Here is a 23,255-nt window from a genome sequence, read left to right on the forward strand (position 1 = left end):
AGAAAGGCAGGCTGAATAAGCTAAAGGCCAGGCATATAACATGTCTGTGCTGGGCACCCAAGCCTCTGGCTTCTCTACCTACTTAAGAACGTACCTCAGTGGTACGTTCAAGTGCACACATTGGTCCCTGTGCAACTGGAGTCCCCTTTTTCTCATACTTGTAACTGAAAAACAAACACAGCAGACGGAAAAGCTGAATACGCTGCCTGCTAATTACTGGATGACACTGAGGAATGCTGAGCTCATTTCCAGGCAGAAAACGAACTCATAATCTGAAAATCAAATATGGAAGAAGCATTGCCTATGGTTGCTGAATGCTATCCAGGGTGCATTGTTAGGGCAGTTGGGTTCTGCTCTGCTTTCATCGCCCATTATATACTCAGACAACAGTTCATTGAGGATCAAGACTGCAGGAGCAAGCACTTACAGAAGTGGCTATGTATGAGAGATTCTTAGGAATGGATATAAAATAGGGGAGGGTTCAAGGACACTAATCCCACCTTATCCAACAACCATGTAAAATGAGTATTATCTGTACTGTAGATAGTGCTAGTGGAAGAACAAAGCAGTGGTGCGTCACATGGTACATGGAAAGAGAGTATGCACAAAAATAGTCTTAAGATAATTTCCAATGCTCTGTCTGTGACATCAATAAAACCATCAATTATGTTTTTAGAGTGAAAAGATACCAACTTCTACAAATTGTTGAAGATCTGAAGTAGTAGCTTGACAAAAGTCTCCAGATGATGAAAACATATTCTAAGGATATAGAGAACTTTGGTTTTCCTATGTAATTTCATCCACCTACATAACTTTTGGGTTTTATTCTGAATGGCTGTTATATTTACCTCTTTCCACAAAAGAAAGGTACTTTTGTAGGGGGGTGGGAAATAAACGCCTTTAGAACTCTTAAAGATCAAACCCAAAGTAACTAGCTGTAGCAAAACCCAGCTTCCTTATCTTTTGACAGACTGAAAGCAACCACAGAAAGAAAACAAGAGAGATCTCTTTTTTTTTTTCCCTCTTCCCTCCCCTTTAGAAGTACTAACAACTTTTCTCTTCTTGCTTAGGCACTAAAGGAGGAAAGTGATAATCCCTTTGAAATTCAGCACTTAACACCTATACGGTAGGTGATAATTGCTGCATTCCAAGAGGATTAGCACAGTGGAACCCACTTTACAGTGAAGTCAGACCATTCTGAACAGAGTGAAGTTTTGCTAAAACCATACCTACCCAGGGAAATTTTGAGTTTCCCACTGGTTCTGTGTAGACAAGGACCTTGTAGCTTCAGACGTTTTGCCATCACGTCTGCAAAAAGCTGCTGAAGAAATCAACTGGTGTTTAAAACAGGTTTTCTGTTCTAAATAACAGTAGTAATAGAGTAGGAGAATTCCTAAAGAAGTACAAACTAGTATAATTCTATGAATGTAGCCTGCGAAAAGTGCACAGGTTACCGTAGCCTAGTTTTTCTTAAAGACAGCATGATATTTACATCATCATTAACATTTGACAGGACTATTCTGAACTAGGTGCTCACAATACAACAGCAGTCATTAATTTCTACTGTTTGAGAACCCAGAGGTCTAAGTGACACTGTCAGATCCTGAATAGCTATAGGAGATGCTTTCTATACGAATGTATATGCCATTACCAGGGGGAAAACAGCCCCAAAGAAGGCAAGAGGTATGAGTGGTGAGTCCACTCAAAAAAGCAGAATAATTTAGGGGTTTTGCTCCACCTCACTCCACCAGCAGAGACTCTGGCTCGACCTAAGTTCCAGGGTTCTTTCACTGCGCAGTACCTCCCACAGAGCAAAGGATGCTCTGTGACAAGTGGGCTTCCTCTCCCTGAACAAGCCGAGATACGCGGGGCACAGAAGATGGTGCACACCTGCGTCGCATCTTTCCCTGCCACCAGGACATGGCTAGGGGGAGCATCCAAAGGCCGAAATCATGCTATACCTCAGAGATCAACCACATTTGTTTTGCAATACTCAGCAGGCCAGCTTGCCAAGATTTAGCAAAGCAGATTTCCAAGAGAAAGGAACGTAGCTTTCACTGCACTCATACATTTTCCTTTCAAAGATTTTACTTCTTCGTTCATTAGCACTGACCCCGCTCCTGCTTCCTCTTCTTAAATACAGTATTAGAACAGCTGCGTAATCCACAGTTCATTTCCCAGGATAGGCTCAGGACACTGCATTTAGGATGCAGGACAATTTCATGGCACACAGGATGACGGTATGTAAAACTGAAGGCACAGTTCCCTCCCCTCCAGCCATCATCATTCATTTCTGTCCCCCTTGCCCCTTCACTTGTAACAGCACAACTGGTGCTGAAAACACATGGTGAACCGTTTTCCCCAAACAGATGAGGGTTAATAAAAATAATACTGAAAAAGGGTAGATAAGCGGGCAGCATTTTTACCCTAGACCTGATCCTGTGCCGAAAATGGTCACACACGATTGCACAGGCACAGCTGTACAGGAATGTGATCACAGTGCCTGGAGGAAACAGAAGAGAGGCAAAATTATCTAAACCAGCCCTGCTATCAAAAAAGGCTGTAAATCACAGCCTTACTTCTACAGAAAGAATGTAAGCCACAGAGATCTTTTATCTGACTAAGGAAACACTTATCTGATTCCTTTACCTATCATATTTATGTGATACATTTATTAACACATCACCTACTAATACATGGATTTATTTCACACTCACTTCTCATTAAGATTCAAGTTGCTCTTATTTCCTCTCTGTACATGTATGAATGCTCCAGCTATTGATCCCTGCAGAAGAACAACCCCTTTTGGTATCTCTAGCCAAATGCCATTTATTTTAAAGGAGAAAAAAGTATTAGGAAAGGTTTAGTATGTTAAACTAAATAAATAAACTTAAAGAAATATATAAACATATATTTCTTTTTTACTTTTCTCTTAAATTTGTAAAGTACACCTCAAGTTTCCTTGTCTCACTGCCACACAGACATTGCTAATGAAGGGAGCCTAAATTGAGAAAAGCTGGCAGCTGTAAATGTCAAAATTATGCCCTCCTTATTACTGATACTCCTTTCCACAAAGACCTCTGATCATCATATATGGCAAGTAAGCATTTAGGAATGATGTCAAAGAAACTACTTCAACATCCAGGCAACTTTTAAACCAGACAACTCTTAAAGATAACTCCAAACAGCCAAGCAGATTAAAAAATGGTGACTGAAGACAGAATTTTCTCCCAGGCAAATTGCCAGTATTTTTTTGAAAGGTAAACTCAAGCTTTTAATTAGCATGAACACTCCTCCCTGTGAGCATTGCTGCTGCCTGGATCGTCTTAAAGAGGAATAAAAATGGCATCCCACGACTGTGCTGTGGAGCTTAGATTTCCAGCAAACACAACAGAGAAATTACAAACCATTGCTTATAAGCGGAGACATGGAAGTTGAACATTGGTATAACCAAAGGTGAATAAATTTTTAAAAAGCAAGCAATGCCACAGTCAAGCGAATATAAAGTGAAGTAGGGGTAAAAAACCCCCACATTTAAGCCTGGCAATTCCCCCACTTATGCTATTGGTAGTTTTTATTACTTACTCATTCTTCTGGTTCTGTAAATTACAATCTCAGAAAGCTAAATCAAGGATGATTAATAACTTCTGATTTAACTTCCCTTCCTCCCACAGTTCAAAATGAAATGAAAGTTATCCTCAGCCTGGCCTGTCATGGTGGGCAGTGGTCCAAATCAAGAAAACTGGGTCAAGCATCTTTTAAAGCCAGTATAATATGCTTTAGCAAGCATAATTATCTTTGTTTCTCATACAACACTGTTTCACAATTAAGAATGTGAATAATAACTTCTTCTAAGAGTGGAAAATTAATATGCTAATAATGAAAATAATATATATACACTTCTCTAAAGTGATGCCTACAACACGATTATCTTTTTTTTTCCAATTTATATGTCCACTGCACCATTTTATAATTATTAGGAGATACTCCAGGGCATATGTTGTGCTGGTGTACAGCGACTTCTCTGGTGGCTGAAATCATTCAGCCCGTGGACCTGTGAATCATAAAGCACCCACAGCTTAGCAAATCCTCGTACGACACATGTCATGTCGTATCTTATTGCTTCAATGCAACCCTTGCACTCCTACCATATCACCAGTAGCAAAACACTTAAGTACAGATGGGCTGAGCACTGCTGACATCACAGCCCCTGGAATGCATCCCTGCATCCCTGCTCCCATCCCCTGTCTATTAAAAGCACAAGGCATTTCTCTCTGAGCTGGGGACAAGCGCTTACATTTGGTACCAAAGTACTCGCAGGGGTGTCTGAATTTTGTTCCAGGGGGACTGTGTGGGTTTAGTGATTCCCAGCAGTCTTTTGTAGGTGTTTAAAATCACCTCAAGTTAGCCAAGCGACTCATTTGCGTGGCGAGAGTGCCAACGAGTTCCTGCATCAAACATTCCTGGGAGGTGCCTGCCCAATAGCAGTGGGTACAACCAGTGCTCTAATCACTGTTGAAATCATTGATAGCGCTGTCTATCCACACTATGACAGACAAAAGCTGAAATGTATTAAACATAGCAATCCATCATCCTGCAGATGGGAAGCAGGAGCCAACAGAGTTCAGAGGGAGCGACTCCCGCTGCTAACAATGGCTGAAGTACTGACAGTTCACTGCTCCTCCTTGCTCCTCACCGGGCTCTTCTCCCAGCTTCCCAAGAGCGATAAATGAACAAACAAGCCCACTGATGAAGAAGGATTTAAACACTGTAGAATCACTGACAGCTATTATTCCAACTCAAAATGCCTATAAACAAGCTTAATGAGACAACAGTTCTCCTCTTTAAAAAAAAAAAAAAAATTAAAAAATAAAAAAAAGAGTGTTACATTAAGGAATTGTGAATTCAAGTAAGAACCCCCCAAAAAAGCCCACCAAAGTTAAAAATGTTAGGTGCAGAAACCTCATCCAAATATATAAGAAGCTGATGAGCTAAATATCTAGCACCGGCAGCTGGCAGCTGGAGACAAGCTACAAACAACAGCGCTCCAAATTAAGAAGTAATTTATGTGGAATACATCATTATTTTAACATGAAGGGTACAAAGCTTTAAAGGGGAGAGGAACAACTAGTGGACTTTTAAAGAAAAATAAGTCCAGAACAAAGTAATGCTATTTATGAAAGTTGATTTTTCTTTCCTGACTTATTTCTTGTAGGACACATGAGTCACACAATATAGCCAAAGGAAAAACTGCAACTGCTAACACCACATTAGTAAAGTATAAAAGGGAAAGACACTTTTCTTAGCATTTCAGCCTTGTCATTTCCAATTTTCTGCTCTTTGGACATGCTTGTATTCAAATTCTGGAACATCTATTCAGCATATCAATCCTAATTAGACAATCTGGGTCTGGAAAGGATGAGAGCTGGGTCATTTGCATAATTTAATCATAAATACTCAGTGATACATATTTCCAAATGCATTTGTACAATTATCTTTTCATCCTTGGGGCAATGGTATTAATATGATTAGGCAATATTTCTGGAAAAAACAGACAAGTATGCACTCTTTTTAACTGCAGCTTAGGGCGATATGAAAAATTAATTAATTTCTGAAGAAAATCAATTTCTGTACGTGACCACATTAGACATTGCTAAACCAAGACACAGAGTCCTTTCTCAATCAGAACATTTTATCATTCTTTTCCAAATTCTGATTGTTATATGAACATTTCAATAATAAAATTGTTAGATTATTTAAATTATCTTAATACATAGGCATGGAAAAGTGACTATTTCTTTTTCAGGTTACCCTGACAGACATTGTGTTTTAAAAAAATGTATTGTTTGACCAGTCAATAGGAAACCTTAGCGTTTGGTCTGAACCCATCTTATGTGATCTTTTATTAATGCACATTATACCGACTGAATTCAAGGACAGCAGGAAATAATTCAGCTCTGAAAACCACAGCTGAAAAAACCCCAGAACCATGCTAACCTAAAGTATTTTAAAATTAATATAAGGTTGCTTCCTTGTTTGTTTTGGTTCGAAGAATTAGATAAGGTGTTCCTTCAACAGAAGCATACTCATTACAAAAATGTTGTGACATATGTGGGATACAGCCAAGCACCCAGGTGGCTAATCTCATTTTTAGAAGAAAGATACTGCTTTGTATGTTAATTGGTGCAAAAAAAAAAAAAAATTACATTTATGTTTTTATATGTACCATCTTTATTTCTTCTCAATCAACAGAAAAAGTAGAAATTACTGCATGCAAATGTTCAATATTCATTTAATTTGCATGAAGGTGCTTGAACAATTTTTTTATTCTAACAAGCTCATTTTTCATGCGTTTTGTCTTTCATCCTAATCTAGCATCTGTCATTCCTTTTTGAAGTTATTATCGGCCCAATTCCCTCTTGGACATGGTTGCTGGGTGACCGGTATCTTAGCACCCACTTTGACAGGAACAGATGTGAATCTGATCAAGAGATTTCCCATGAGTACCTGAAATCACAAACAACTTTCGGGAAAAACAAACAGCCTCGCTGTCACCATCCTTCTCTCACCCTCCTTCCCATCCCACCCCCCACCCTCCCCCCCAAAAAAAGAGTATGAGGAAGTTGAGGCAGAGTTATTCAGTGTCATTAAAACACATTATTATTCAGCAGGTGAGCTCCCCAAACATCTTTCTAGCTGCTTCTGCCTTCAAACAGCGACTCTCAGCTTCAAGTTTTAATAACCACCCTTTGAATACTTCCAAAGAGGACTGTTTGTTTCTAAGGTCACCATCTTCTAAACGTTCCTGCGTTGAACTTGTTTTCATCACATGAATGCTCTCATTTAAATCAATGGGATTACTCGTGTAAGCAAATTTCACATGCATACAAGCACCCACCAGTTGTTTTATAAACACCTAACTCAACATTTTGATTACAAATAATGTTCTTTGATCATTCCCACACTTGGTTGCTGGTATCTGTGAAACTCCAGATTATGAAAACTCTGCTAGCTATGCCATGTGGTTATCAATACTGACAATATTTAAGGACCTGCATAATTTTATTCTTATAAATAGTCTAACTGAGACACTACAGGCAACGCAACTCCTTACAAAAACCAAAGTTTCCTTCCTGCTTGCAGGACTAAGACTTTTATGTGAAACCCAGTATCATAGTGACGATACTCGTTGCTGCACATGTGATATGGAAAAAATATGAAGAAACCTGGGAATTACAGCTATGTGCTTCTGAAGTAAACTTACAACCATACAAAGCAGAGGTGAGAATTTCCAGAATGGATGACTTTCAAAAACAAAAAAACGTGTCTAACAAACTATTTCATTCTAGTCTCTCTCCTTGCTGAGGCTATGCTGAGGCACAACCAATGCCCGGTATTTGCATGTTAGTGTTTAGTGGAGAAGTAATCAGCAAAACTGAAGTCTTATGTTCCAACAGTAACTTCTTTTATCTACATATGGATACCAGCCCCAGAAAAGAGGCAATTAAGGGAGATGGAGGTAATCCATTCTTTCAGGTATATAATAAAAACACAAACACCTTCTTCCCATCTAGCATCTCTGCCACAAGAATCTCATCCCACATCAAACTCAAAAGCAAAGGAAACATTTGTGATCCAAACAGCGAAAATTTGATCATACATAAACATATAAGGCTGCATGTAACACTAACACCGGGTAAATTTGCTTTAACATGATGTCAAACAGCCTTTCACTTTTGTCTCTTCGCTCTGCTACTCTTCAGCATGTTCGCAGCCCCGTAGCCTCAGGGCTCTCAAACCTACTGCTAGGGTTAGCAACTGCTTCCAACCAAGAATCCTCTGTATTTGAAGATTTCACAGCCCCTAAAAAATGGAGCTTCCATGAACAATTGTAAATTATCTCCTTCATTTTCTTCAAAATCCAAGAGCTGTGTGAGGGGAAGAAAATAAACAGAAGGAGAGGAAAGGGAAAGGGACAGTTTGGATTTTCAAAGATCTGAATTTGTTCCTTCATTCTGAATTGTTGTTTTACAATTAAACACGTAACAAAGGAAATTCTTCCTCTCTGGTTTAGATGCAAAGAAAATTTAAGACAAACATTTCAATCACAATGAAGCATTCATTGCCACTACAGCTGATCTTAAAATTTTCCTTATTTACCACCAAAATCAGAAAGAATCAAAAACTTTTTATTGGTAAGTCAAAAGCCTAGTCTGACCTAAACTTATTCTAGATAAAGTAAAATTAATGCATCTTCTACACAACTTAGAAACAACAGAACTACAAAGGAAAAGCCAAGCAAATATGTGCTTAAGAAAAATGTTTAGGCCCCTGAATGCAACTGGACCTCTATCTTCCATTAAAAATCATTTGGGAACAAAATGATTCTCTGTGCTTTGGAAAAAACATCCCCCTGTGCCCACTCAGGATATCAGCATCACACAGTAGTCAAACTTGTTGATGGCATCAACAAAAACTGAATCGCTAAAGGCATAAGGCTGACTTAAGAGACAGACAAAAAAAAGAGCTTAGGGATCAATATGACCACTTCTTTGAGGTGGATCAGAAAAGGACATTATGTACCTATTTATAATAAATACACAATGGTGATAAGTAATCACCATCTAGAAGACTTGCCCTTCACTCTGCCAGTCAAAGGAAGCGCAGGCGTGAATAACGACCCTATGATGATGCCTCACAAACAGTTTGGTTATCCAGACCAGCAAAGTTGTGAATGGCTTAATACAAACTAGACAGAAAAAATCACCAGTGTGAAAAGCAAACAGAGTAAATAAACATCTTCTCACTTCTTGTGATAAGACTGTTATTGCTATTTCTCACCTTCCAATCCTTTTTGCCCAAGCCAAAAAAGTGACCACAAACTCGGGACTAGGTGACAGTAGGAGCAGTAATTCCATACAAAAGCCTCCTCTGCCACATCCACGTTGCAGAGTAGAAGGTCTCCAGCCAGAGATCATCAGCTGAGCTGTTTAGTCAATCTAAAGTGTTAAGATGGTGCACAAAGAGAAAAGCAATCTATACTAGAGTAGCAGTATCCAAATCTGTCACTCATTCACTAGAAACAGGTAGACTTATGCAGGCACTTAATGCCAATTTCAGCACTGAAAATGTCTTTCAAGGATGGGAAAGATTGCCTGAGAATAGGAAATGGTTTCCACGAGAAGGCGGAAGCAAAGCCTGGAAGGTTTGCAGAGCCTCTGTGGGATAGGAATTGCTGAGGCAAACTTAAGCTGAACAGAGCACTCACTTAGTTTGTTAAATAAATCAAAATGCAAGCTAATTCTAATTTTAATGTAACTCCATAAGCATATAGTTGCAGATATTCAAGTGAACTAAGGAAGCCTTCCCTGTCCTTAGGGCCCACTGTATCAACATAGCTCAGCATACTCCAACCCGGCACTACGCTGGCAGAAACACTCGGACACCCTAAGTACCATACCATCTCACCAGAGAGGGGTAAGCCCTCACCCTAGGGTATTTAGGCTTCTAGCTCAAACCAAAGTACTGAAAGAGGAAAGCCATGGTAGCACTTGCTCATTACTTTCATTGATTCCAAGAGGAGGTCTGAACCCAGACTTCCCAAATCCCAAATTTTTAGTCTAACTGAGGGAAGGAGAAAAGTCATTTTGGAGGAAAGAAGAAACGAGTCTCATGTCTTCATGTAAACTGTCGCACTGGGTAACACTTTTTGAACCCTTAGCCACCGTGGCCCACGTTCCAGGTGAGCAGCCTAATGACCCATATGCAGAGTCACTCTCTTCTCTACAGCCCATACAACATGTACAGACTACAGTCACTGCCCCTATGTTTGCATTTCACATGCAGGAAAACGAAGCCTAAGTTACTAAACCCAGAGGAGAGTTCACAGTTCAAGGATTAGCACATCGAACAAATTCTATAATTTAAACTTTTTGCAGCTTAATTATATTGAGAAACCATTAGACATTTTAAAGAATTAGAACACTGAACTGTTAAATATTAGGCACATGACCCATACCTAATGTAAAGTTTCTAAAAATGTCCTCAGAAAAATTTAGTAGAAAAACAGGTGTAGGAGAGAATTCAAATGTGACCCATAAGGCCCCAGTATTTAGAAATGAATTGGGATCAGTTCATTCCTTTCCCATGGGGTAACTTGTATAAATGTAATTCTATGGTTTCATAAAACCAGGTCAAGTTTCTGTCCCTTGAGGTCCTTTGGCAATTTGAAGCATGGCAGCACTTTTTCCTGGCTACAAGTTCAAATCTGCATGTGTTCTGGATTTGTGAAAGGAAACGATCAGTCAAGCTGAAAAGATAGACCCGTCCCGATTACAGCACACCTTCCATACAGAAAACCACTTACAGGGGTGAAACACAATTTCACAAAACAGTATTTAGAACTAGTCGGCTCTTTTCATTTAAGCTGATGAAAAAGCCTGAGTTCACCTCTAAAAAAATAAATATTTTTCTTTCATCAGCTGGCACAACAAATAAGAGAGCAGATGACCTTACCACATAACAATGCCAACAGTTTTAACTGACGACATCCTTCTCCTTTAATGTCAAAATGTTTTACTCATGTAGTTATACTTTGGAGTATTTGTGAATACATGTATGCTTCACAATGCATTTCATAACTTATTTTATTACCTCTCATTATGTCATTTTATTATCCTAATTTAAGTAATAAAACACATCAAATAAGACACAAAGAGACAAAATCATAGAAGGGGTCACCAGAAAAGATGAAACCTGCATTTGGCAGACCCACATCAGCAAAGGCTCAGCAGCAGAGAGCTAAACACCTTGGAGGCTCCATTCCTTCAGGAACAACCTGAAATTACAGTGTTTAACATCATCTCCCATGCACTGTGTACTAGAATCTGAACTTCATTGCAAGGAGGCCAGAATGATTATGGGTTGAGTCTGACCACTCAACTGAGAAACAGAAACCCACCTGCATGGGACCACACTCCTTCCTTCTGGGTCTGCTGAAGCTTCCCCAGCCTATCTAAAGGGTGTATTGGCCAGCTCCAGGCAAACATCTTCTAAGGCATGTGCCTCAGTCCATATGCAGGCCAGAGGCCTGGAGGCACCAAAGTCTGCCCCAACTCAGTCCACAGGCAGACTGGTCTCTGCAGGAACCTCCCCACAGGGACAGACACCGGGGGAGCTTTTAACAACAGATTCAAAGAGCAGAGAAAGGATAACTGACAAAGAAATTCAGGGTCTTTAAGCAAATTACTTTCTCAGTGTGTAAACTTGAGATCTACATACTATGGAGGTGGGCTGCTTCTTCTGTAGATAAATTCCACCACTCTATCGGGATGATGCCAGAGAAGCTCTGAATGGTAAAATCTGCTGAAAGTTTATTAATTCTTAGCCATATCCCACCTGTTGTACCTTGAGGTGGCCTCAAGCCAATCCAACAGCTGTGGCTATACCCAAACATCTTGACTAAAAACCTCATTGATGCCCTTCCCAGGAAATGTTATGAGTCCATCCTTACACAATTTGCATGTGCACTCCTAAAACAGTTATATGCAGTTAAAGTACTATTTCTAATACATTTTCCTCATAGCTTCTCAAAAATGTGTTTTGTACATAGCTGTACTTTAAACCATAAGTTACTGTAGCAGGAGCTTTGTCTTCTACTACTACTTTTATTTTTAACATGATAATTCATCAGAAAATGAATTTTGAAGGGAATCAGTAGAATCATAAGCCATCTAATAACACCCAATAATGTAAGACAAAATAATTTATTAACATTTCATGTTTATTTTTTAACCTGGCTTGTTAAAAGCTATGAGTATCACTTTCACAAAAAGAACCCAAACAAACAAAACAAACAACAACTGATCCTGCTTTGAATTAGAACAATATACAACAAAATTTGCAACAGAATCGTGGCATCGGTCCTTGGTGGTAATTACAGACATACAGGAATAACAAAGTCCTACATAACATCTGCATTGTAAGAACTGTTCTAACAGGCCAAGAGAGAGGTATTTTTTTTAAAAAGAGAACATATGACTTTTCATTTGTATGAGTCCTTATTGTACACTTAATACCACCTGAGGTATTTTCCTTCCCCCCCCACACACACCTTTTTTTAGCTTTTAAGCAGAAATTTAAGGAAACAGAAAACAATTGGAAAATGGTTTCACTTCCTTCCCACCAAACTATCAGTGAGTATCAGAACTAAAATGTGAAAAGTGACAGCTATGGCACACATCTTGGAAGTGCCCATTGCCTTCAAAAAGCGCTAGGCTGCTTCTGTGCTACAAAAATTAATACAAAAAATCCCAGCAGGGGGTATGAAGCCATGGGTCATACCAAATTCTGATACTCATTCCTGTCAAGACGTTGCCCTGATTTTCTAAAATTAATTAATACGAAAGAAGACAATACTCACAAAACATTAAAAAATGCATCATGAATCCACTTTATGCAACAAGTGTTAATTTACAGGACACTAAATCTAAAGCATTTTTTCCAATGCTTTCAAACTGTCCCTACAAATGCAAAAAAGTATACAGCAAGACAGCTTCCTATGAAAGATGTCAACTGATTCTTTTATAGCACTTCCAAATATATTTTACATATGCTTGGTTTAAAAGATGTATGTAGGCTATTGAAAGCAACAGGACTATCCACATTCTTAAAGTTAAGCATATGGTTTAAAACCACAGCATTTTTATTTTAACATAAATACCTAAGTCCTACAGGTGACCTTCTCCAACAAAGAAAGGTTTTCACAGCAGACCAGGGGACTGGAAACAAATTAAATGCTTCGTAAAGACAGATAACGCTGGTGTTCAATTAAAATTTTAAGTTTATATTTTTACATTTGGAAAAGTATTACTCAAAAATAATAGTAATGTTTTTAAAGAATGCTCAAACTATTAATAAGCCCTGACTAGCTTTATCACCGATAAAAATGTAATGCATTGTTTGTTCTTCTCTTTAAAAATACAGCATCTGTAACCTGAAAGCAGCTTTTTTCTGTCCCATACATGCAATCATGATCTAGCTCTTTATTAAAAAAAATAATAATTCATTAGTGAGTATGAGAACAACATGAAATCAAGGTTATAAAATATGTAATTAATAGTAATAAAATATATATTTATATATTGCCTGTTGTCTTTATAGTTTATGAAACTACTTTCTTTTTGATACTTTGCAATTGTTTTATGAAAGATGAAAAAGCAAAGCATTTCCCAAAATTAAGATTTAAAAATAATTTGTCATACAGCAACTTGCAAATGCAAGCATACACTGACAGACGTGGCCTGAACAACAGCTTTTGGTCCAAATGTAAAACACCTATTACCTGTTTTCAGTACAGTCGCATTAACAAGTGCTCTAACATGAACGTTATTCTGCTATGGACTTCATTCATGACATCATAATGTTACAAATATATTTTAGCTGTCAATTACGCTAAAATGTTTGCAGCAGTCCCACATACTCCCCTTCTTCCCCCTTCTCCCCACCCCCATCCAATTCTAGTATGTAACGCTGTTATTTTGTCAGTCAGGTAGGCTATATGCACACCTATGTATGGCCCTCTCAGTTAGTCATACAATCTAAGGAACAAACATAAAAATTACATGTTTTAATAGTTAAGGTACATTTTTTTCAGGATTTTTTAGTATCACATAGAAGTATAATGTGAATAAGAAAACTAGTCTGAAAGCTTTGCTTGAACTCAAGCTTTTTTGGGGTTGAAAGGAATTTAGGTAGAATTTAGCCATTTGGTTAACTTAGAGAATAATGCTATAAATTCTAAGGATGAATAAAACTTCATGTCCAAAACATCCTTTTATTTTAATGGAAAAAGAACATCCAGTTACTGTGGCAAGATGCACCAGGAAATTTTAATTGCACCTGCTCCACTGTTTCTCAACTATAGCTAATTTCAGCCTTCCAATGGACATAAAATCCCACTGTTTTATATTTGTGACAAAAAACGTATTTCTTTTTTTTATACTGAAACAACTTTCTTCTTCACGAGGAAGATGCAAAGTACATGGGATGCAAACAAAATATCTACAGTAAATTAGTTTTGGAGTGAACAGGGTATGTTTAAACAGAACAATGAACAGAAAGTTATGTAGGTGTTACCCACACGAGTATTCTCAGGGGTGCACAATAAAAACTTCACACTTTTTTATTACAACAAAAGCATAATAGTAAGAATATTAAAAAGCAGCTTTATACTATTTTAGAAATTCTGTTTATTCCTAATAAACTGTTTGGACGCACATGATTTACAAGATCTTTCCATACAGTTCTGTAAATTGTATTGTACATATTCATACACCTGCCGCAGGAGGATGTTGACTCTAAATGCAATTATCACAAAACATTATTTAAAGCAATGTGAACTGAAATACATTTTGTGATCCATTTCCTCAATCACAACTCAGGCAAGCAGTTTCATTAGTTTTGGTGAATGTATCCTGAACTGCCATTCAGGGTCCTTTCACTCCAATACCCCATCTCTAAAAGAGACGTATGGAAATTCACAGGAGAGAATGCAAGTATTTGGTATTTACAGAGCTATCCTTCCCCAGTATAGTTTCCCAGCTTATCGCTATCAGCGATTTAGAGTAAAGAATCCCAAATTTGTACGTAACTGTCTGGTCAAAAGGTGATCCTCCCTCTCACGAAATTCAATGACGGCATTTTTCTACTTTATGCTATGGAAAAATATACTACTACCCTTTTTTCTTTTTCTTCCATTAAAGAAAAAAAGTTTAAAACAGTTCACAGTCACAGTTAATGCTAAAATTGCATATTTAATAGATTATACTTCAATATTCTGCACTGCTTATGAAATGAAACATCAGCACTTGTTAGGAGATACCCCCAGCTGTGCACTGTATCAGATAAATAAGCAGAACACAGTGGGTTAAAGTTACTTCTTGAAGCAACCTGGATCTTACCATTTCAAGTCAGACACACCTTGATTCTAAATATAAAGATTTTTGGTTTATGTTTCAAGATTTTTGAAAATAATTTAAATGATAATGGAAAAAGAAAAATTCTTCCTTAATGCATGCTGGAGAAATTATCTGTGTATGAATTAACTCTCTGGATCATAATAGCTTTTTGCAGATGACTCTTCAGCTCTATCATTTAAATACGTATTTAGGCAACTAAAAATTTACTGTCAATTCATATTATGTCAGTCCACATTATGGCGCTGTTACAGTATGTACATTTAAAGATTATTGAAAAAATTACTGTTCATGTGCAAGTACATAATTTGCAAAAGGTTAATAACTATTTTAAAACAATGAATGGAATTAACTCATAATGTAAAGCAGATGCCCCAAACGTTATTTTTTAAACAAAACATATTTAACTTATAAAGGAATAAAGAGGATCTAAATCCAGTCCTGTTGCTTAAAACCAGACAGGCATCATGGTCGTTTCGTACTCTTGGTTTGCTGGATCATACAATTTTGCTAAAACTCAGTACTTTCTGACTACTCCCTGTGCTATTCTGCAGCCAGAAATAAATTTTTACAGCTAAACTTGTAATGCTCCTCCATGAAGAGGCAACACCGCCAACACTGAGAGAGATTTACCTATACCAGGCCAGCAGAGACTGCAGTAATAATTCAATATATCTATGATAGGGTTCAAAAGGAAAATATTAAAATTCAATCCAGTGTACGACAATTCTCTGCTTCATATGCAATTCACTTTAGATGATGAATCACAGTGATAGGCAAAAACAGACGTCTAGAACGATCTGGTAACAGGAGAAAACAGAAGAAATACTAAATGGCAGTCAAACAAAATTATCGTTTCCAACAAACATTTGGAACACACTCCAGATTACAAAATAAGAGGCAGAGAAGTCGTAAATAAGATTACTTCCAGTGCATTTGGGTTTACGGCGCTGAGGAGAAGGTGGCAGGTGGGGGCGCGGCAGCCCCCCAAGCTGTGGCCCATAGGGGGCAGGCTGCGGGGCGCCCTCTCCCCGGACCCCAGAGGGGACCAGCAGCCCCAGGCCTCCGGCCTGCAGCCCCGCAAGGGGAGCGGAGGCCTCAAGTCGAACTGAGCTCCCGAACAGACATAGCAGTGGTTTGTGGAAACAACAACGCTCTTTGCTCGTGCTTTCACATAGCCCAGTCTCAAAAGTACAGTTGATACAAAACTGGCAACAAAACTCTGCGTTTTTGTATAAACTACAGCTACCGGTAAAGGATCTCTAAAAAAATAACAGAAGCACCACAGAACTTCACCGCTATTCACAGCTATAAGATAAAGGGGGAGTTAATCAAACTGTATGCTTGAGGAAAAGCTCACATTGCTTCACATGCTTGAGCATGTGAAGCAATCAAGAAGAATGTCCCCCTGCCCATGCCCAGCAGCCCCTGGCATCCCTGCACAGGGACAGCACCGGCAGCACGGCACGATGGGCGACGAACATTCAGCGGGAGGAGTGTTCCCTTCCTCAAGTATCAGATACTGGGCTGCTGCCAGGGACTGAGTATCAGATTAAAGGGATAAACAGTCTGTTCTGTTCTAGTAAGTATGGTCCAAAGATCTCAGCTTCTAATTTATAATATTTACCAATAAATAAATACCATAAAATGGATATTAAAGTTCTGTTATTGTGGGTGGCTGGAGCCTTTCAGGGTTTTTTTAAGTCCGAGGAAGCCATCTCCAAACCTTTTACTCCTTCTTTATAGTTACTACAATTTATCCTCTGGCCTTCCAGAAGTCGTCTTTGCTTGTAAAACCTATCATATTTCTGCTCATTATATTTTAGTAATCTGTGGCAAGAAGGAAGGTCATCAATATACACCACAGATACTATACATTTGACATTCCTTCCAGCTGCACTTGCTGACCTGTTCATTTAAAATCTCTATGATCTGTGCCAACGTATCTGGGTGAGATACTCCTTTAATTAATACAAACAGAAAAAGCGATGCAAGCATGCAGTATTCAGTAAACAAGAACATGCTAGGTCCAGATAATTTGAGAGGAGCAGAAGCTAGCAAAGAGAGACTGAGTAACTGCCATGTAAGACAGGCTTTGAAGAGAATTGTTTCATGTTCGGCATCTTTCCCCTTTATACTCAAAAATCAATTAGGTTGCTTTCCCAAATTTGTAAATAGCTTCCAAACAGTGCAAACAATTCCCCGCTTTAAGTATGAATGTCAATGAACTCATTCAAAATCATCTTCAAATGTCAGAAAAGATTAACATATCCTGGCCACAGGAGGGAGGTCAGAAGAAGGCGCACGCTTTTAATCTTTACTCGGGTGGGCACGATCCAAAGGCAGCCTGAGTCTATGGGAAAACTCCACGAAGGGACCCAGCATGGCAAAATTCCACAACAAGTGCTCAAAACACAAGAGACCAGAAACAATCTGGGATCAATATCTTCCAGGTCATTAATCCTAGGCAGGTGACATCCAGTGCACAGTTCGCTACTCTCTTTCACGCACATGTTCAAGAACCCTCACTCAATTGGCATCTCGTAGCTTTAAATATTTTCCATGTTTTGCCGTTATCCTTCCCCTACTTGTTTGGCATATGGCTTTCTAGCATCCCATTAATGTCAAACCGTTTAATCAGAATGCAAGCTAAATGCACAGTTTGCTATTTCCTGGATTTCTGTTTGGCGACCAGTGCTTTTTATGAGGAAAATAAAAGCAAAGGTCAGTATAACCAGAAAAGAAAAGTCATCTTCTATAACGGAAGCTTATTTTTCCAGTGAACTGATACAGAAGCCTAATTTAGAAAAAGGTCCTTTAGTATCATGTTATTATTAGTAGTATCACAAATAAACACAGAAACCAATTCACTTTACAGACCTCCACATTAAGCATTCAACAGAAAATCCCTTGGTGTTTTATTGATTTTTGTTTTATTGATTTTTTTAAATAGCAATATCACAGTTAAAATGTATCATTTTGGTGAAACACATCTAAAACTTTTCCATCTCAAAATAAGTTATTACAAATTATTTCCACAGCAACTGGCAACTAACGATTCAATCCATTTAAAGAACAACAAAGTAATGGCTTTATTTGGATGCCTTTTTTGATTAAATAACATATTAACCTTGATGAAGCTTTCCAAAAAGGGATTAGTGTATTCAAGTGCATCAGCTGATTACGAAACAAATATAACACTGATAAGATGCTGGTTCAAAATTTTTGAATCTGATGAGTATAACAATTTAGCCGCGAGGATGGAGTTGGCTCTTACAGCTTCCATCTCAACAGTTAAGTGTCCACCCAGGATACAAAGACATCACCCAGCTAAAGTATGCAGTAACTGAGAGTCTGGAAAGGTCGCTTAAATCACAAAACCGAGTAGATCAAAATATCCTGCGTAATTACTGTAACGTCAGAAATAATTAAAAATAATTAATTTGTAAGGAAAGAAGAATCTGAATGAAATGTATTGGAGGGGAAACACAGAAAGTAAATACAGATTTATCTTCTGATGATATAATCCATTTTGACCAGAACTCACTGACCCACTTTGCTTTATTCGTCTATACTGTAATAATACATTTTGCATACCTATTGTATATCCTTTCCATTAAGTTATTTGCTTAATGGATGTATAAAGAAGTCTACTACAATTATGCTTTTTAAGGGTCAAATCCTATCCACTTCTGAACCCACTACTGTAATTTCTACTACGCTGGATGGTAACACAGCAGACCTCAGAAACAGCTGAAAGACAGCCGATTCTGTGCTGTTGACATAATCAACCCATGTTACAACCAGGCTGCCAAACCCTTTTATAGCCCTGCCAAGTCCAGGAATTGGTGTCCCCGCAGCTTGCCCCCCCCATCCCCCAAAAAAAAGTTTATCTGTTTTTTAATTTCACTTGTTCAAATTACAATTCACACAGAATGACCAGGGCAAAATAAAACTTCCATCGGTTTATTTTAAGGACCAAATCTTGGAACTCGCACAGAGTTATTACAAGTTACATGACACACAAAAAAAAAAAAAATAAAAAAAAAAATCTTCTAAGAGCAGCTATTAATATTCATGTTGATTCCACATGAAACAACAGCAGAGTTACCCGAGCAGCTACAGTTATGTCAGCGCTTGGAAGTTATTCCAGGCTGTTTTGTCCTGCTGCCCTGAATATTCAGGAACTTCAACCATCCATCCAGAAGCAGCTACTGCGGAGTAAGCGCTCGGCTTCGCCTTGCTCTATGCTAATGAGCCCCAACTACCCTCGGCTGCCTCGGGCAGGGGGAAGGAGGGAATGTCACACCCCCCCCGCCATTAGGGAAGGGAAGGAGCGCGGCACCGCACGGGGTTAAATCCCCACGTGTTGGCTGCTCCTGCACCTTGAAATCTGACAATAGGAAAGTGAAACAAGCCCGGTCTGTTTATTTGCGTGTACTGAAAGCAGCACCGGGACTCTGCCTACGACCTCCCCCGCGGCGAGCCCCCGCTCCCGGTGCAGGTCCCGCAGACCCTCCAGCGCGGCAGCCCCGCAGCCCCCCGCCCGAGGCAGGGGGAGCCCCCGGGAACCGGAGGCGCTTGCGACCGCTCTGATCTCGGGGTCACGGCAGTTATGCGATCCCTTCTCCTTATCAAGCAGATTCAGCCCTGTAACCTGCAGATTGAGAGATAACAGCCCCACGCTTTTGCCCTCAGTTGCAGAGCACGCTGCTATTGCAGCAGGAATTTCCTCTTTTGCGAGCTTCTCCCCCCCACACACTCCCCCGCCCCAGCACCCCTCCCCGGTCGTGCCAAGTTTGGGGCTTTACCTCTCCTGCACGGGCCCCCCCGGCCCGCGGGGGGAGCGGGCAGCGGAGCGCGGCAGTACCCGCGCAGCGCCCGCAACAGGAGAGCTGCCCTCCCGCCCCCGGCGCCATCCCTGCCACCGCGCCCGCGTTATTCTGCGCGGTAACAGGATTCAGCCCTGCCAAACCCCTTCCGCGATCCCACCGCCCCCGTCGCCTCCTCCCCGGCTGTCGGGGGCCAGGAACTGCTCGCACCTGCTCCTCGGGGACCGACCCCCCTCCCCGGGGGAGCAGGCCAGCCCGGCCGCCTGGCACCTCTCCCCGCCACCCCAAAGCAAAGCAGCCGCCGGCCACCACCACCACCACCTCCTCCTCCTCGCCGTCTTCCCGCCCGCCCTCCACAGACAGACACACACACACACCCGTTCGCCATGTGGCAACTGCTTCATAGACCTATACAAAAACTGCACGTGCCCCTTCGGATATATGACAGCAGCTGATGGCCAAGTGGCCTCCATCCACCCCGGACATGGCCCTCGGCCCGGGGGGCAGGCTCCGCGCCCCATCCCATTTACGCGAAACCCGGGTGCCTCTGTGTCGCGCCCCCCGCCCGCCTCCCAGGACCGCTCCCCGCCCACTCCTGTGCACCCTTCGGGCAGCTTTTTTCTCAGGGCGGCCCGTTTTAAGAATACACCCAGGGACAAGCTTGAGGAGAGTGGTCGGTCAGAAAGCACTTTTTGGCCCCGCTACCCCCTTCTCACTCTCGCCGGCCCTCGGCCCCTAGCGTAAGCAGCGCGCGGCGCTGCCCGTGGCCGCCCCGAGCCCCCAGCACGCCTCGGCCGGGGGAAGAGAAGGGGACAATGACAGGGCGACACTTGCACGCACGCAGGGAGGGGGACAGAAGCACCCCTTCTCCTCTCTCTCTCTCCGTCCCACCAAGAAGCGCCGCAGCCGGCGGCCGGCTGGCTGCCGGCGCAGCGAGGGAGAGGGAGGGGGCGAGCGCATGTGGCCGCAGGGCGCGGGCCGCCCTCCCGGGCCCGCGCGGTGGCAGCGGGAAGCGGCGCAGCGGCCGCCCGGGCCGCACCGCGCGGGGGTGGGACAAGGGCGGCGGCGAAGGGGGGAGGGGGGGGGGGGGCGCGGAGTGTGCGTGTGCCTTGCGGCGGTTACCTGGCGTTGGTGCAGTCGTTGTAGAGGGTCTCGAAATCCTTCCTGGAGATGAGTTTGCAGCGGTTGACCCCGGGCTGGATGGCCCCCAGCCCCCTCAGGATGCGGACCTGCTCCACGTTGCAGACCACGGGGGTGATCTCCAGCCGCTTCAGCTTGGTGTAGACCGTGTGCAAGCCCCCGACCAAGTGCTTCAGGAAGAGGTCGAAAGCCTGGGGCAGGCAGATGAGCTCGCAGCCCTCCACTGTGAAGGAGGCCACTTTGGCCCCCCTCAGATCCACCATCTTGCACTCGTTATTCTGGGGGGTGTTCTCCACCGGGGACGGGGTCGAGTACACGGGCTTGCCGGGCAGGCTGCTGGCCCCGCTGGCCGCGCTGGCATTGGGAGTGGAGGTGCCGCCGCTGCTGCCGCCGCCGCCGCCGCTGCTGCCGCCGCCGCCGGTGCCCAGGCTGGGGCTGCCGCCGCCGCTGCCGCCGCCGCTGCCGTTACCGCCGCCGCCGCTGGTGGTGGAGGTGACTGTGGCCGCCGCTGCTGCCGCTGCTGCGATGGGCTCCGGCCGGAATAGGTTTGTCCCCGAAGCGGCCGGCGGGGGAGCGATGGACGGAGACGGAGAGGAGGTGGCCGACGAGGAGGTGGTGGTGGTGGTGGTGCAGGCGGCAGAAGTTGAGACCGGAGGCTGAGGGGGGACCAGCTGGGTCGGAGGGATCAAAGCAGCCGGTACGGCCATGGTCACATATACGGCGGAGGGGGCAGGGGGAGGGGGGAAAGTTCCCACACACACACGCAGGGGAAAGGGGAAAATTTAAAAAAAATTATATATAGTTCAAAAAAAAAAAAAAAGGAGAGAAGGGAGGAGGGGGGAGAAGAAGGGGGGGGATAACCCCGGATCAGGTGCTGCGGCGAGCGAGAGAGCAGGGGGCAGAGTGAGAGAGAGAAACGCACAAAGTGTCCCGCAAGTGGGGACGGAGGAGGAGGAGGAGGAGGAGAAGTCCGCTCCGGGCGGCGGGGCTGGGGCCGAGGGGAGGGGGAGGGCAGTTTCTTTTTGTGGTCCTTGCTCTAGCACCACGTTAAAGACGAAGGTGAAAAGGAGGAGGTTTGAAGGACTTCGGTTCTCTCTGGCAAGTACATTGATCAAAGATTGAGAGGGGAATGACAGAGAGAAAATGAGCTGGGAAGTGCTGGCTGCCGCCGCCGCCGCCGCCGCTCGCTGGACGGGTTGTTGTTGTCACACGGTGCGGAGGGGAGGAGCTCCGGCAACTTGAAATACCCTTTGAAGCAGCAAAAGGCTCACTCACTAGTATTAACCCAAATTATCCAACCAGGAACCCGGAGCAGGAAAACAGAGAGAGAGGGAGAGAAGTCCCTCTTCCCCCCCGCCCCCCCTCCTCTCCAGGAACCGTTAGATTACATGTTTCATATTTCACCCCACCGGAGACGAGATGTAATTTTCCCAGCCCTTTTCAGCAGTCGCTTGTCAACACACTTTGTGGAGAAACACGAGCGTCTTCAGCGCTCCCCTGAAGCCGGGCGGGAGCAGGGAAGCCGGGCCTGGGGCGGGCACCGGCCGCGCACCTTGCCGGGGCTGGGGCGGGGGCACCCGCGGACAAACGCGGAAACCTCCGCACGGGTCTGTTGCTCTCGCTGCTGCTGTTCTCCGGGGACCACAAACGCTCCTCCCGGCGGGGTGGGAGTTGCTGCCGAGAGTCCGGCGGCAGCGCCGAGGCCCCTTTGTTGCGCGGGCGGCGGTGGCTGCGCGGAGCGCGCAAGGGCAGCCCCGCGCGGCAGCATCTGCAGGGGCGCCTCCCGCGGGCGGCCGCGGAACATAGGGGACGGAGCGCTGCGGGTCCCGCCGTCGAGAAACCGCATCGAGGGGGCTGCGTCGGCACCGAAGTAACTTAGCGGAAAGCGCGGGGCCCGCGCAGGTACCGCCGCGCAACAGGTAGCGGCGCCGCGCAGAAACCGCGCAGCGGCGTTCCAACCGCCCGGCCCCCCCCCCCCCCCTCCAGCGCCAGGTACCGCGGAAAGTCAGCTGCTGCGCTCGCCCACGCATGCGCAGTGGCGCAGGCGGCGGGAGGTGGCGCGGTCGGTCGGCGTGCGTGGCGCGGGAGCTGCCCGGGGCCGGGGCCGTGCGCTGGGGTCAGCCCGGAGCTTTGTTCCGCCTGCCTTGAGGGCACTTGGCTTCTTTAAAAGGGTAAAGAAATGACCGTGCGTAGAGATGGGGGGGTCTGCGAAAACAGGGTTTGGTGCGTACGTAGTTCTGCCGGTTTTAAAAATAGGCGCTGCGTACTTCGTTAGTTGTGATGCGCGTTATGGGCCCCTAGCAGCTTT

General features: G+C 43.2%; 1 protein-coding gene across 1 annotated transcript in view; it reads right to left on the minus strand.

The window, feature by feature from the left end:
* The window catches only part of DACH1 (dachshund family transcription factor 1), a 335,652-nt gene extending 313,998 nt beyond the window's left edge, over positions 1 to 21,654 (minus strand). The window contains exon 1 of the mRNA XM_086481990.1: positions 20,930 to 21,654. Coding sequence (XP_086338116.1) covers positions 20,930 to 21,654 — 725 coding nt within the window. The remainder of the gene's footprint in view (positions 1 to 20,929) is intronic.
* Positions 21,655 to 23,255: the final 1,601 nt, after the last annotated feature.

The sequence above is a fragment of the Leptosomus discolor genome, chromosome 1 (genome assembly GCF_034619465.1).
Source record: "Leptosomus discolor isolate bLepDis1 chromosome 1, bLepDis1.hap2, whole genome shotgun sequence".
Lineage (NCBI taxonomy): Eukaryota > Metazoa > Chordata > Aves > Leptosomiformes > Leptosomidae > Leptosomus > Leptosomus discolor.